Genomic DNA, 16,683 nt, shown 5'->3' with positions numbered 1-16,683 from the left:
GCAATCTAAAAGTGCGCACAAGAAAACCCCCCAAACTAATATATATATATATATATATATATATATATATATATATATATATATATATATATATATGTAGTATATATATATATTCTCTATATGAGCCTTTAAATCTTTCTTCCAGACAAGATATGGAATGCTGGAGGGAGGAGGGAGGGTGAAATGTAACTGGGGGAGGGGGAATTAAAAGAAAAAAAAAACTTCCAACATAAGTAAATGTAAAATTCCCAAATTCCTTTCTTCACATCAGCAGATCCCAAGCCGGCTCCCCCTCACCCATTCTGCTGTTACAGCTAACTTTTTTTTTTCTTCCTTTTTTTTTTTTTTAATGTGAGTTTGTTTTTGTGGTGCAGGGAGAGAAAGGAAAAATGTGCCAGAGACAGAGAGTTTAGGAAAGTATGTTCCCTTCCCTCCCCCTCCTGCCAGTGGAATGGTTCATTCCCCTACTGGATCCATCCTCTCATTCCAAGACTTTTTTTTTTTAGTGCATGAGAGAAGAGAGAGGGAGAGAGAGAAAGAGAAGAGAGGGAGAGAAGTCAGGACTGGAAATTTTCTGAGGAGGCGATTTCTTTTCTTTTTTCCTCCGCGGTTTCTTCGCTTGCATATCAGCCCTTTGTCTGGGATATGTTTTCTTAGGAACACACAGGAGCCAAGGACTTGGATAGAGAATTCCCTACTAATTGTCATTTAACTCCGGGAGACAAGGGAGAGAGCATGCTTGTTCTTTTCGTATGGATATTTACGCTGCCCTACACATTTTGCCAAGGTAAGACCCCCCATTTTCTGATCTCCATGCCCCCTTATAGTCCACGATACATGGTTAGTACCCCCTAAGTGCATTAATCCTAGGGGAATTGGATAAAGACTCGGTACTCCCATTATCACAGCACCCCTAAAGTCCAGGGGGGATAGAAAGTACCTCTGTAGTGCAATAAGGATAGTAGGTAGCCCCCATAGAACACAAAGTGGATGGTAGCTTAAGATGACTACTAAGTACCCCAATAGTGCAGAATGAAAACTAGCTACTCTCATAGCGTTCAATGAGGACTAAGTACCCTCATAGTATAATCAGAATAGTAGATACCCCCTATAGTGCAGGTTGAATAGTAGTCTACACTCATAGCTTAAAATGAGTGCTAAGCTCCCCAATAGTTCAGGGTTAATAGTTGGTACTCACATACCTAAAGATGAGTACTCAGTACCCCAATTAATCAGGGTGAATAATAAGTACCCTTATAGTTTACGATGAATAATAAGTACCCCAATTAATCAGGGTGAATAATAAGTATCCTCGTAGTTAACGATGAGCACCAAGTACCCCATTAGTTCAGGGGGGACAGTAGGTAAGCTCACAGCTTAAGACAAGTACTAAGTATCTCAATAGTTCAGGGTGAACAGTAGGTGCCCTCATCATTTATGATGAGTACTAAATACCCCACTATTTCAGAGTGAACAGCAGGTAACCTCATAGCTTAAAACAAGTACTAAGTTCCCCAAGAGTTCAGAGTGAACAGCAGGTAGCCTCATAGATTATGATGAGCACTAAGTACCCCAATAGTTCAGGGTGAATAGTAAGTAACCTCTTAGCTTGCAATGGGGACTAAGTACCCCCAGTCTGCAGGGTGAATTGTAGGTACCCTATAGCGCGGGGTGGATGATACACTCATTGATGATGATGAGTGGTACGTATCCGATGCCCTCAGTCTGTAGGGAATAGCAACTAGTCCTATGGTCCCCAAAGTCTTAGGCTACAGTATGTAGGAGCCGTACCCCATTATTAGAAGGTTAATGCTAGTAAAGTGCTTGGTAAATACCCCTGTGGTCCAGTGGTCTAGGGGGAATGGTAAGAGATGATCCCAGAAAGCAACACGTCTCCTGGCTGTACCCTGTGTTGCTCGGCTGCAGTGACTGTAGAAGAAGCAGATGTGTCACTTGTTCCTTTCCTCGCAGCCTCTGGCTTCTTCCTTGGGAGGGGAAAGCTCTCATTTTCCCCATGGCAATGCTGGCTTGGCAACTTTCCGCCGGTCCAGGGCTGATGTGAGCAGATTTTTGCCCGTCTTGCTGGGGGCAGATGTTGATTTCATGCAGAACCGCAGACATGGGTAGAGAAGGATGAGTGTGGCATGAGTCAGGGGCTGCCAGGGATTTAACCCTTCTGCTACAAAGCAGATGCCTGGAGAAGTCACTGTGGTCTCTATGTATGTCTACAGTAATGAGAATGTGACAGCTGCTGCAGAACCTCCTTGGAGGCCAAGCTGTCAGATCCTGCGCCTACTTGTTGAATGAAGCTTGATGGAGGGGAATCCCAGGAGCTGGCACATCACCCATGCGACTTGTGCCGCTGTAAAACCTCCTGTCAATCTCGCCTCTACTTGTGGAGCGTTGATGGACAACTCCGCTTCCCAAGAGGCTCTGCAGTAGATGGAGGCATTGTGTGCGGAAAGGGTTCTTGGATGCCATCCATTGTACCGTCAAGAAGAGTTGACTGCGCGCATTGTGGATTTGCCCGGTGGATGCAGCCCATTCATACTCCATGCGGAGCTGTTATTTGTGTTTTGGGCACATCCTATTAACACCTCATCCTCCGAAAGGAGGGCGAGCAGGGGCGTAACTACAACAGGTGCAGGGGTTGCAATCGCACCCGGGCCCTGGAGCCTAGGGGGCCCTAAAAGTCCCTTTGGCCTATAGATAAAGACTATTGCTATTAAAGATTTAAAATAATTGGGGGCCCCGTTGGAGCTTTCGCATTGGGGCCCATGAGTTTCAAGTTACGCCACTGAGGGCGAGGATTGGGAGCGAGGGTTGCCAACAGTCCATAAATTCCTGTACAGTTCATAAAAAATGTAATATATGTATGTGATTTTTGCTAATATAAGTATCAAGATTTTCCAGTTTTTCGTGTTTTTTTGCTATAGTCGTAGTAGTATTCTGAGCTCCAGACATTCTGCATATATTCACTTCTTTGGATAAAAAAATGTTAAAATGTGAACCGGGAAATTTAATCTGCTTTCATTTTTACTGCCACGTTGATCCAGAAAAACAAAAGCATGAAAAGCCTTGGGAAAAAAAAGTTAAAATCAGAATTGCCACATTCAACACGTTCAAGATTTTTTCATGTTTCTTCCTCTTAAATTTGGGATAAATGGGCCAAATAAAATTGAAAATTAGAATGGTCAAGTTTACTAACTTCAACCTATAGTCATTCTTTTATTCTGTATTTAACCAGAAAAGAAAAAAAAAACGTGAAAAACTTAGTGAAAGGGAAAAAACATGAAAAACTGTGAAAGAAAAAAAGAATGAAATTAGATGAATGAAAAATGAAAATGGCCAAGTTCTTGAAGTCCAACTTAGTTTTTACAGTGTTGCTGCACAATAAGAAAAATGTGAAAAACTTTGTGAAAGATTAAAAACACGAAAAAAAACTTTGTGAAAGAAAAAAAGTTAAATCATTATGGCGAAACTCATGAAGTTCAACCTGTTTTTCCTAATTATGATGTATTTATCCAGAAAAAAATAAAATGAAATGCTTTGTGAAAGTTTTTCATGTTTTTTTCTATCACTCGTTATCTAGGGGATAATGATTGATGGTAACGGGAAGAGGGAGAGCACAGAAAGTTTTCCTTCCCCTGTAGGGATGTTTCCAAAACGGTAAATGTCCACCTCAGTTCCCCCAGATGTGCCTCCTCTCCATGTCCTGTCCTCTTGCAGAAGGCCACATTGCTGGCTCTGGAAAGCACAACTCCCACATTATTCTCTGTCCACCCTAAAACACAGCTGGCTGCTTCCTTAGCATCTTGCAACATCAGTGCTGAGCCGCTGCCTGTGCCATGGCGGGAGGCGGGGGAGGGGGATAGTGTGCTGCCCAACAAAAAAAACCTTTTACTATCCTATTTTCCAGTTGTATTGTGTTAATTGTGAGGGATAATCCTGCCTGTATAACACTCCTGCATCCAGCAGGAAGGCCAAGCTTAAATGGAAGGATTTCGTGTTTTTTTGGTATTTATTGCTTGATCCAAGAGCTTGTAATCTAAAGCTCGGTTACCTTTATTATACTAAATATGTATGGTTCTTTTGGATTTGTACATTTCACAGCTGTATGATTATAGTTCAAAAGGGTGTCATGACTTCTCGGAGAACTTTGTTGGATTGAACTGAAATGGAAACTGACCATGTTGGCATCTGTGTTGGGCACCCACAAATTAGTTATACAGTATGTTGGTCAACACCTTTGAGTGCCTACAGGTTGGTTCTATATCGGTCAGCATCCCTAGCTGCTTACAGGTTGGTTCCATATGGCTCAACACTTTTGGGCGCCTACAAGTTAGGTCTGTATTGGTCAACATACCTAGGCACTTAGAGGTTGGTTATGAGTTGGTCAACATCCCTAGGTGCTTACAGGTTTGTTCTATATTGGATAACATCCCTAGGCACCTACAGGTTTGTTCTATGTTAGTTAACATCCCAAGGGGTCTACAGGTTGGTTCTATATTGGGCAGCATCCCTGGATGCCTATAGGTTAGTTCTAAATTGGTCAACATCCCTAGACGCTTACAAGTTGGTTCTATATGGGTCAGCATTACTAGACGCTTACAGGTTAGTTCTATATTGGACAGCATACCTAGATGCTTATAGGCTGGTTCTATATTGGTCATCATCACTAAATGCATACAGGTTGGTTCTATATTGGTCAACCTCCCTAGGCGCTTACTAGCTAGTTCTATATTGGTCAACATCCCTAGGTGCTTACAGGTTGCTTATGAGTTGGTCAACATCCACAGACACTTTCAGGTTGGTTATGAATTGGCCAAGGTCCTTGGGTGCCCACACGTTGGTTACATGTTCTTCAGCATCCCTACATGCTTATAGGTTAGTTATACATAGGCAAACTCAGGTTGGTTATATATTGGTCAACATGAGGTTCATTAGTCAATGACCTGGGCACCTTCAGGTTGGATCTGTATTGGGCAATATCCCACAGGTGGATGACTTTATTTATATGTTCATATATAGATTTAACCATATGTTGGCCAAGATCCATGGACACCTACGAGTTGGTCATGTGTTGGTAAAGAACACTTGGTATGCAGAGGTTGGTTACATATTTATCAACATCCCTAGGCACCTACAGGTAGGCTTGATATTGGTCAAGATCTCTGGGCTCTCATAGGTTGTTCTGTGTTGGTCAACACCCCTAGTTACTACCAGATTATACGTTGGTCAACAGCCCTTTGGCACTCACCAGTTATTTGATGGATAACATCCTTCTGCAGAGATAGGTTGATTTTATGTGGATCACAATCCCTGGGCATCCACAGGATGGGCATATGTTGGTCAAAAGCAACAGGGTGGGTATATGTTGGGAAACGTACCTGGATACCCACAGGGTCGGCATATGTTCTGAAATGTACCTGGGTACCCACAGGGTGGTCATATGTTGGGAAACATTTCTGAGTATGCACAGGTTGCGCATATGTTGGGCAGCATCCTATGCTGTCATAACACACAAGCGAGGCTACTTTGCAATTCTACTAGTTGGGTTTCAGAGCATTCATGGGTAGTTGTAGTTTTGCTATAATATGTTGGACACCAACCTTTGCTGGCATCTCCTACAGTGCTATTGGCAAATAATGTCAGGGTGTCAGAAAGACTTGTGTTGTGTAGTGCTGGTCAGGGTTACTTGCTCTGCCAGGCCTGCAGGCCACGGGGACACAACATCTACACTTCTACAACACCAGGATTAGTCCTTCTCTCACGCCTGGCAGGCCGTGGGGCACAGGCTGTTAGCATTTGTTTGCCAGAGTTTTTTAGTCCCCGTTTGATTTAGCTGCTAATACTTCTACACCTGGCGTGGTTAGCTGAGATTTGTAGTTCTACAGCATATGAATACCAATGCTTCATAAAGTTGATGCTTCAGAAAATAAAAAACCTTAAAAAACCTGCCTCATTTTCCAGAACTGCAATTAAGTCTCATTCCTACAGAGAGCGGGGACAGCACCTCCATGGTGCAGCAGATCCGTCGGCCGGGCACGATGGGATGAACAAGTTATTGATTTTCTTGTATTTTGCACAGAAAGTTGTTTTGTAATGTAAAAAATTATCACAGGAGAGAAATGTAAGGACTGGAGCCTCGTGGTATAAGACGGCGCTTGAGCTGCAAGGGACTAATCATCTGCTGTGACATCACATCAATTATCTATCCGTCCATCCATCCATCCGTTCGTTCGTCCGTCCTTCCATCAATCTGTCCATCCAACTATCTGTCTGCCAATCCGTCCATCCATCAGTCCATCCCTCCATCCATCCGTCCGTCAGTCCATCCGTCTTCCATCCGTCCGCCCATCCATTAGTCCATCTGTTTGTCCGTCTATCCGTCCATCCATCTATCCATCAGTATATCCATCTGTCCATCTGTCAGTCTGTCCGTCCATCCATCAGTCCATCCGTCTGTCCATCAATCTGTCTGTCCATCTATCAACCTGTCTGTCCATTCATCAGTCCGTTTATCCGTCCATCCATCCATCCATCCATCCGTCCATCCATCAGTTTATCCATCAGTTTATCTGTCCATCTATCCGTCCATCCTTCCATTATTATTATTATAATACATTTTTATAGCGCACTATTTATTCCATGGCGCTTTACATGTGAACGGGGCAAATATAGACAAATACAATAAACATGAGTAAAACAAGGCACACATAAGTACAGGAGGAGATAGGACCCTGCCCGCGAGGGCTCACAGTCTACAGGGCTTCCATCCATTCGTCCGTGGATCCGTCCATCCATCTATCCATCCGTCCATCTGTCTGTCCATCCATCCATCAGTCCATCCATCTGTCCATCCATCTGTCTGTCCATCTATCCGTCCGTCCATCCATCAGTCCATTTATCCGTCCATCCATCAGTTCATTTGTCCGTCTATCTGTGCATCCTTCCATCCATTCGTCCGTGGATCTGTCCATCCATCTATCTAGCCGTCCTTCCATCAGTCCATCCATCCGTCCGTCCATCCGTCGTCCATCTATCAGTCCATCCATCCGTCCATCCATCTATCCAGCTGTGTGAGCAATTTGTGACCAGATGTGGCTGCAGTGATGAGGATGGTGCGCTCGCTGAGGATGCTGCCGTGCGAAGCGATCACTGTGGGAATGTTCCTGTGTGACTCCTATTATTTCCTATGGAGTGTTTAGAAAATAAAAAGTGTAAAAACACACACAAACAAATCGAATACAATGTAACATCCTGGTATGTGGCAAGCTGCAGTGTGTACATCCATGCTGCTGAGTGTATCTAAGCCTGCAGTGTGTTATACTGTCTGCTGGGACAGTGTATACAAGCCCAGCATTTGTTTCATTGTGTACCAAGCCCGCTCGGATTGGCCCATAGAACAGGGGAATCCCCTGGTGGTCCCTATGCAGATCTGGGCCCCCAACCCCACTGTATGGGCAGTACTTGGCATAATTCACATTATTCCCTCTGTACAGAAAAAAAGCAGCATCTCATCATTCATTACCAAAACTACCCAGTTTATTATAATATATATATAGGTAAATTTGTGAACGAGGGTAGAGTAATATTTGTATTCAGGTGAAAAGTGGCCCCCCCAAAGTCAATGTTACTGTTGGGCCCTTGGCATCCCAGTCCGACACTGCTACTAAGTGTGTGTATCTAAGATTTTGATGTGTGATACTCTCTGCTGAATTGTGTGGGCATGTAAGCCTATCAATTACCGTATGTTACTCTGCTGAACCGTGACTCAAATCCTATTATATGTGATACTGTCTGCTGAGATGATGTACCTAAACTTATCTGTGATACATTCTACTGAGCTGTGTATCTAACCTATCCTGTGTGATACTGTCTGCTGAGCCATGTATCTAATTTTTTACTGTGTGATACTGTCTGCTGAGCCGTGTATCTAATCCTATCTTGTGTGATACTGTCTGCTGAGCAGTGTATGTAATCCTATCCTGTGTGATACTGTCTGCTGAGCCGTGTATCTAATCCTATCTTGTGTGATACTGTCTGCTGAGCAGTGTATATAATCCTATCCTGTGTGATACTGTCTGCTGAGCCGTGTATCTAATCCTATCCTGTGTGATACCGTCTGCTGAGCTGTGTATCTAATCCTATCCTGGGTGATACTGTCTGCTGAGCCGTGCATCTAATCCTATCCTGTGTGATACTGTCTGCTGAGCTGTGTATCTAATCCTATCCTGTGTGATACTTTCTGCTGAGCTGTGTATCTAATCCTATCCTGTGTGATACTTTCTGCTGAGCGGTGTATCTAATCCTATCCTGTGTGATACTGACTGCTGAGCCGTGTATCTAATCCTATCCTGTGTGATACTGTCTGCTGAGCCGTGTATCTAATCCTATCCTGTATGATACTGTCTGCTGAGCCGTGTATCTAATCCTCTCCTGTGTGATACTGTCTGCTGAGCCGTGTATCTAATCCTGTCCTGTATGATACAGTCTGCTGAGCGGTGTATCTAATCCTATCCTGTGTGATACTGTCTGCTGAGCTGTGTATCTAATCCTACCCTGTGTGATACTGTCTGCTGAGCCGTGTATGTAATCCCGTCCTGTGTGATACTGTCTGCTGAGCTGTGTATCTAATCCTATCCTGTGTGATACTGTCTGCTGAGCTGTGTATCTAATCCTATCCTGTGTGATACTTTCTGCTGAGCCGTGTATCTAATCCTATCCTGTGTGATACTGACTGCTGAGCCGTGTATCTAATCCTATCCTGTGTGATACTGTCTGCTGAGCCGTGTATCTAATCCTATCCTGTATGATACTGTCTGCTGAGCCGTGTATCTAATCCTCTCCTGTGTGATACTGTCTGCTGAGCCGTGTATCTAATCCTGTCCTGTATGATACAGTCTGCTGAGCGGTGTATCTAATCCTATCCTGTGTGATACTGTCTGCTGAGCTGTGTATCTAATCCTACCCTGTGTGATACTGTCTGCTGAGCCGTGTATGTAATCCCGTCCTGTGTGATACTGTCTGCTGAGCTGTGTATCTAATCCTATCCTGTGTGATACCCTCTGCTGAGCCGTGTATCTAAGCCTTGCATGTGCAATACCGCCCCGCACATTCTCTTTTGCGTTTCCGTCTGTGAAGGGTTAACCCAGTGGGACAGGAGCCATTTCTGAAAGGAAGGAGGAGGGAAGAGTAAAACTGTAGCTGTAATTGGAGGGTGAAATGGGCAGGAAAAAAAACCCTTTTTTTTTCCTTTCTCCCTTTTCTTGAAAGCGGTATGACACTTCTGAAGCCCTGATCCTGAGAGGATTGAATTCCTCCGGGATGGTGGAGGGGCTGAAGCTGGAAATCCAAGTCGTAGAAAAACACTCTGAACATCCCGAGTCTTCTCATTACTGATTCCGTAACTTTCTACAAAGTCACACAAACTTTTCTCAAAGGAAACAGACAACATGACTCCATTAAGATGGTGCAGTACTAAAAGCACCAGCAATTGTGGAGCCAGAACTTGCTGCTAAAGGCAGTTCCACAAATGGTAGAAGAGATGACAGCGCAGTTATAGATGGTGACTCATGAGTGACCTCCTTTCTGATAGAGTTGCTTTGTTTTCCATTTGGCCCAGACCGCTACAGCGACTTCTCCCAGTCTCGATTTGCACCTTTTACTTCTCACATTTCCAGCACCGACCCCATTTGTTCCCAATGTACAGAAAAGCCCTCCATCCTGCTGCTGACACCATTTCTGCACGGGCCCTTGATGGCTGTACGGACCAGATGTGACCAAGTAGGTGTCACTTCTGGATGCAGTTGTGGAGACTGGTTCAGTTTTGTTAGTATATTACCTCATTTAAAGAACACCCCCTTTTAAAATAATTGTATTTTTGGTGGACGTGTCTCTAGTGATGAGCGAATATACTCGTTACCCGAGATTTCTCGAGCACGCTCGGGTGTCCTCCGAGTATTTTTTAGTGCTCGGAGATTTAGTTTTCCTCACCTCAGCTGAATGATTTACTTCTGTTAGCCAGCATAAGTACATGTGGGGGTTGCCTGGTTGCTAGGGAATCTCCACATGTAATCAAGCTGGCTAATAACTGTAAATCATTCAGCTGAGGAAAACTAAATCTCCGAGCACTACAAAACACTCGGAGGTCACCCGAGTGTGCTCGAGAAATCTCGGGTAACGAGTATATTCGCTCATCAATACGTGTCGCCTTTTTGTGGTGCTGTGTAAGACGCGAACACTCTGCTCCTCTCCTGCCGCCTTTATCCCAGTGAAACTAAGAGCTTCTCCAAGTGGAATTAAATTACTCGATGAGGGAAATTTGGTTGATTCATTGTTTTGTGCCAGACGGACAATTAAAGGATATCTGCAACAAAATGTTTGATGACACCCCCTTCTTTTTAGAACTCCTGTTTAGCGTTTTGCACCCTTTTGTGTCATAAGACCCTAGTCCTAAAGGTGGTCGTATACCTTAGATAGCCGGTGATATTGAATTCAGTTCAGAATTGTGCACTCTTTGATTTATCACACACGTTTTGGTGGAGTGTCACGTATACACTAAGTAGGCTGTTTTCAAGTTATTCCAAACAACTATTCACCATCATCAAGGTGGAGAGAAACTAAGCTCCCTAAGAAGAAAAGGATCAGGAGGTGAAATTTAACATGCCCAATCATTCTTTGCGACCAGTAGTTCTTCTGCCGACTATCCAATGCACATGCATGCTCAGTTCAGCTATGAGTGCTTGCTTTCTTAATATGGACAAGGAGCAAACCACTGCCAGACACTACTGTCATCTAATCCCCCTGAAAACAAAAGCATCAGAGGGTGAAATTTACCATCCCCGATCATTGTCCCCCTGAAATTATCTATCATAGGATAGTCGGGGTGTCTTCATATTTACGACATGGCAAGACTCTTCAGGTTCGGTGAACTTAAATGGATGCCTTTACCTGTGGGATGGTTTACTTTCTTTGCAGTTACTGGTTACTCATTCAATGGCACCTAACACTTGGCGACACTACGATATGCTGTCCACTTCTTGGTAAAACCTACAAGAGAAAAAATGAGCAAAAACCCTGCTGTAACTAAGTAAATGAAAAAGCAAAAAGTTTAAGTAACACAGGGTTCTTAGTAATACTGCTTTTGATCAAAAATAGCATAAAAGCCATCCCACTACGACAAGGTAACTCTGATCGGGACAGCACATAAACGCATGTTGACATTGGCCATAAAACATATAATATATTTTTAATATGAGACAGTGTAGGACTGTCCCAATCAGAGTCACCTTGTCGATGGTGGGATGGCTTTTATGCTATTTTTTATCAAAAACAGTATTACTAAAAACTCTGTTATTTAATCTTTTTGCCTTTTTATTTACTTAGTTACAGCAGGGTTTTTGCTCATTTTTTCTCTTGTAGGTTTTATATGTTTTATGGCCAATGTGAATATGTGTTTATGTGCTGCATGTGTACCAACTCAAGTCAAGCTAACTTTTTGTGTTTTTCCCCTTCTTGGTAAGCCAATAGAATGGTGTTCATCCCCTGATTTCTGGTTATCCTGTTGGACACCAACCCTTGCTAGCATCTCTTACAGGTCTTTTCCATTCCATGAGGAACATATCTCTCTCTTCATGCTCTTCATCAGCTCCTAGGTGACTCATTAGGATCTCATTCACTACTTCATGGCCTGTTGGTGTCGTGTCAGTCCTAGTGTAATGTCTATCTCTTGGTCATTCAGGAGCTACTTCTCTTTTGTGACCCTTTGGAAATTGTTTCAGCTTGAGGATTAAATTTCATGATATCCAACTGATCCTGGAGGATATTGTCCACTTCTTGGTTATGGGATAGCATCCGCTATCCGATGACCCTGAAGGAAAATGTCTACTCCCTGGTGGCTCTCATCAATCAATCATGACTGAAGTGTTCATCAATGGACTGTATTGATGATTGTTGAAAGGACCTGCACAATCAAGATCTGTCTAATATATCCAGCCTCACAAGTAGGAAAGTTAAACAGTAACCAGAAGCATGGTCCATCAAGAAGAAGCCATTTGTTACCCTCTACATAACACATCAGCTCCTTTGTACCTTGTGTACTTTTTAGTAGATTTGCCAGTATCATGAGAGCAGAGTAGTCTTATAATCAAGGGCTTACAGAATAAGGGGGCAGCAAAAATTGGGCTAAAGTTAATCTTTAAGAGAAAGGAATGTTGGTTGGAAGAATAAAAGCTTTGTGGGTCCAACTAGTCATGGATGAATGACTACCACCCTAAAGGTCCACCAACAAACTAAAGGTTGCTGTACACAAAACAGTATTTTGGATGAAGCTGGAGATTTAATAGAATCAATCAACCAACCAAAATGTATGAACACCTCCCATAACACATGGGGATGTTGTGGGATCGAGGGATCAGCACGTATAATTTCCATGCTCATGCCATTTGTTCTCTCGGCAGATAAACCAGAGATGTCTAAAAGCCCCTATACACATTAGACTAATGTTGGCTAAATCCATTGATACCAACTGGTTTGGCTGATAGTCTCATGTGTATAGGCGCGCCCTATAACTGATGGTCAGGAAAGATGTCGATCAGACATGTTTGATTTCTGACTGCCGATTGCATTGAGGTAAGCTGCCAGCTGACGTGTCAGTCAGTGGCTTTCTCACACAGGACACAGAAGTGCTACTAGGGCGAGTGAAGGTCCTATATGTGGGAGATTTCACTGAGATAGTGGTCAGCCGAATGATCAGCCAAAACATTGTTCAGGTGACAGCCATCTATTGTTTATGGACGGATTTACAGCTTCTTCGTCCCTCTCTCTAACAAAAACACCTGACCAGACTGGGTATGTGGGTGTATGTGGATTGACAGGAATTAATGTCAGCTAAACAAGTGTTGGGCACCGTAATGGGAACTTGCTGAACCCTTTAACCTCTATATTTATTCCTCATAATTTTGGATAACTCCCTAAATAACGATTAAATGTTACCATAGGTGATGGAACAAAAGCCTCATGGGTCCTACTCATTGTGCTCTAATGACTGACCTCCACCCTAAAGCTGGACCAACGGATAAATGAAGGGTTCCTTTACACAAAACAGTATTTTGGCTGAACCTGCTGATTTCAGTACCAATCCAATCAATCATCTAATAACCATGAACACCTCCCATGGCACATGCTGATTTCAGGGAATCGAAAAATCGGCATTTAGAATTTCAATGCCAATGCCATTCATTCTCCCGGGAGATAAACTGCCTTTAGAGATGTCTGACAGCTTCTTCACCCCTTGCTCTTAAGAAAAACACATGTATGTGAAGCCGAACTGAGCATGCATGTGTATGCGAGTTGGCAGCAATAACTAACAGCGAAATAAGTATTGGGCACCTTAATGGGCACCTACCAACCCCTATATTTATTCCTCATATTTTCACGTACATCCGAACTAAAAATAAAATATTACCATGCAGGTTGGCGATACGTGCAAAGATCTCAGTAATATGCTCCGTTCTTTTCTTTCGATTGGTCGTCACCTGGTTCGTCTCTCTAAATATCAATCCAGTTATCTTATGTTGAGCGCCGACATGTAGCAAAAAACCTGCAGAAACAACCTTATTTACGCCTGGTTCCCAGCAGCAAACACCAAGCCTTATCTATTTTTTTACCGTGTTTTTGTATTTACTCTGCTCCATCTCACTCCTCTCTGTGTGACCAGGCTACAGAATATTGAAATGTTTATCCCGGAGGTCTGATATGATAGAATGGAGGATGAGGATAATAGGGGAGGTAATCACAGTAGGAGAACACAGAATAATAAGTGACTAACCCCATCCACGCTTCACTGAGCCGCAGAGAGAGAGATGTGCGGTTCCTCTACTGAGATATCCCAGTTACATGACAACACTGCAGACAAAGGCGAGCCGATGTACAGACATGTGGCAGCGGGAACTTACGGTAAATAAACAAAATTATATATCCTCCTTCTAGTGACATCACATAGATGACATCACTTGATGTAATCTGCTTAGATCACTAGGAATCGCCAAGTTGACAGTTCATCCTTATTACTTTTATGTTAAAGGGAATCTGTCACCCCAAAAATCATATATGAGCTAATCCCATTCTGTAATGCTGTAGATAAGCCCCCGATGTATCCTGAAAGGTAAGAAAACAGGTTATATTATACTCACGCAGGGGCAGTCCGGTCCGATGGGAGTTGCAAGTCCGGGTCCAGCGCCTCCTATCTTCATACGATGACGTCCTCTTCTTGTCTTCCTGCCTTGGCTCCCTGTTGAGGGCAGAGCAAAGTACTGCAGTGCGCAGGTGCCGGAAAAGGTCAGAGAGGCCCAGTGCCTGCGCACTGCAGTACTGTGCTCTGCCCTCAACTGGGAAGACAAAGTACGCCTGCGCAGGAGCCGCAGCAGGAAGCAGAGGACGTCATCCTATGAAGATGGGAGACACCACACCGCGACGCCCATCGGACCCGGTCCGCAGCGGGACCGCCCCTGGGTGAGTATAATCTGACTTCTTTTTCTTACCTTTCAGGTTACATCGGGGGCTTATTTACAGCATTACAGAATGTTGTAGATAAGCCCCTGATGCCGGTGACCTTAGCTCATATACGATTTTTGGGGGTGACAGGTTCCCTTTAACTGAATAGAACTAGAGATCTACTTATCTTTTGTCTTGAGGAGAACTAATTTGCATACTTTTAACCAGAAAGCATTACACAAGATAGTACAAAAGTAGTTATATTCTTGTACATAGGTGCAGTATTATAGTAGTTATATTCTTGTACATGGAGAGCAGTATTATAGTAGTTATATTCTTGTACATAGAGGGCAGTATTATAGTAGTTATATTCTTGTACATAGGGAGCAGTATTATAGTAGTTATATTCCTGTACATAGGGGGCAGTATTATAGCAGTTATATTCTTGTACATATGGGCAGTATTATAGTAGTTATATTCTTGTACATGGAGAGCAGTATTATAGTAGTTATATTCTTGTACATAGAGGGCAGTATTATAGTAGTTATATTCTTGTATATAGGGGCAGTATTATAGTAGTTATATTCTTGTATATAGGGGCAGTATTATAGTAGTTATATTCTTGTATATAGGGGCAGTATTATAGTAGTTATATTCTTGCACATAGGGACAGTATTATAGTAGTTATATTCTTGTACATAGGAGCAGTATTATAGTAGTTATATTCTTGTACATGGAGAGCAGTAGTATAGTAGTTATATTCTTGTACATAGAAAGCAGTATTATAGTAGTTATATTCTTGTATATAGGGGGCAGTATTATAGTAGTTATTTTCTTGTACATAGAAGCAGTATTATAGTAGTTATATTCTTGTACATATGGATATCATTATAAGAGTTATATTCTAGTACATAGGGGCAGTATTATAGTAGTTATATTCTTGTACATGGAGAGCAGTATTATAGTAGTTATATTCTTGTACATAGAGGGCAGTATTATAGTAGTTATATTCTTGTATATAGGGGCAGTATTATAGTAGTTATATTCTTGTATATAGGGGCAGTATTATAGTAGTTATATTCTTGTATATAGGGGCAGTATTATAGTAGTTATATTCTTGCACATAGGGACAGTATTATAGTAGTTATATTCTTGTACATAGGAGCAGTATTATAGTAGTTATATTCTTGTACATGGAGAGCAGTAGTATAGTAGTTATATACTTGTACATAGAGGGCAGTATTATAGTAGTTATATTCTTGTATATAGGGGCTGTATTATAGTAGTTATATTCTTGTACATAGGAGCAGTATTATAATAGTTATATTCTTGTATATAGGGGCAGTATTATAGTAGTTATATACTTGTACATAGGAGCAGTATTATAGTAGTTATATTCTTGTACATAGAGGGCAGTATTATCTATATATATAAGAGGCATCGTGATTACTCGCTAATCCCGCCCCCTGCACAGTAGCTCCACCCCCACACATCACCACACATAATCCCGCCACTCACACCATTATTACACATAATCCTGCCCCCACCACATTACCACACATAATCCCGCTTCCCCACCACATTACCACACACAATCCCACCCACCCACCACATTACCACACACAATCCCCCCACCACATTACCACACACTATCCCGCCCACCCACCACATTACCACACACAATCCCGCCCCCCCACCACATTACCACAGATAATCCCGCCCCCCACCACATTACCACACACAATCAAACCCCCCCACTACATTATCACAGATAATCCCGCCCCCCACCACATTACCACACATAATCCCGCCCCCCACCACATTGCCACACATAATCAAACCCCCCACCACATTACCACAGATAATCCCGCCCCCCACCACATTACCACACATAATCCCGCCCCCACCACATTACCACACATAATCCCACCCCCCACCACATTACCACAAATAATCCCGCCCCCCACCACATTACCACACACAATCCCGCCCCCACCACATTACCAGACATAATGCCGCCCCCCACCACATTACCACACATAATCCCGCCCCCACCTCATTACCACACATAATCCCGCCCCTGCCACATTACCACACATAATCTCACCCCCCACCACATTACCACACATAATCCCGCCCCCCACCAAATTACCACACATAATCCCGCCCCCCACCAAATTACCA

The 16,683-nt window shown here is 43.0% G+C and overlaps 1 protein-coding gene across 1 annotated transcript in view; it reads left to right on the top strand.

Annotated features, from left to right (window-relative positions):
* The first annotated feature begins 534 nt into the window (after positions 1-534).
* Positions 535-16,683, top strand: part of KIRREL1 (kirre like nephrin family adhesion molecule 1) — a 292,167-nt gene continuing 276,018 nt past the window's right edge. Inside the window, exon 1 of the mRNA XM_077258547.1 lies at positions 535-787. Coding sequence (XP_077114662.1) covers positions 736-787 — 52 coding nt within the window. The 5' untranslated portion in view covers positions 535-735. The remainder of the gene's footprint in view (positions 788-16,683) is intronic.

Source organism: Ranitomeya variabilis, chromosome 1 (assembly GCF_051348905.1).
Source record: "Ranitomeya variabilis isolate aRanVar5 chromosome 1, aRanVar5.hap1, whole genome shotgun sequence".
Classification (NCBI taxonomy): domain Eukaryota; kingdom Metazoa; phylum Chordata; class Amphibia; order Anura; family Dendrobatidae; genus Ranitomeya; species Ranitomeya variabilis.
This window is presented reverse-complemented; position numbering and strand designations above follow the sequence as displayed.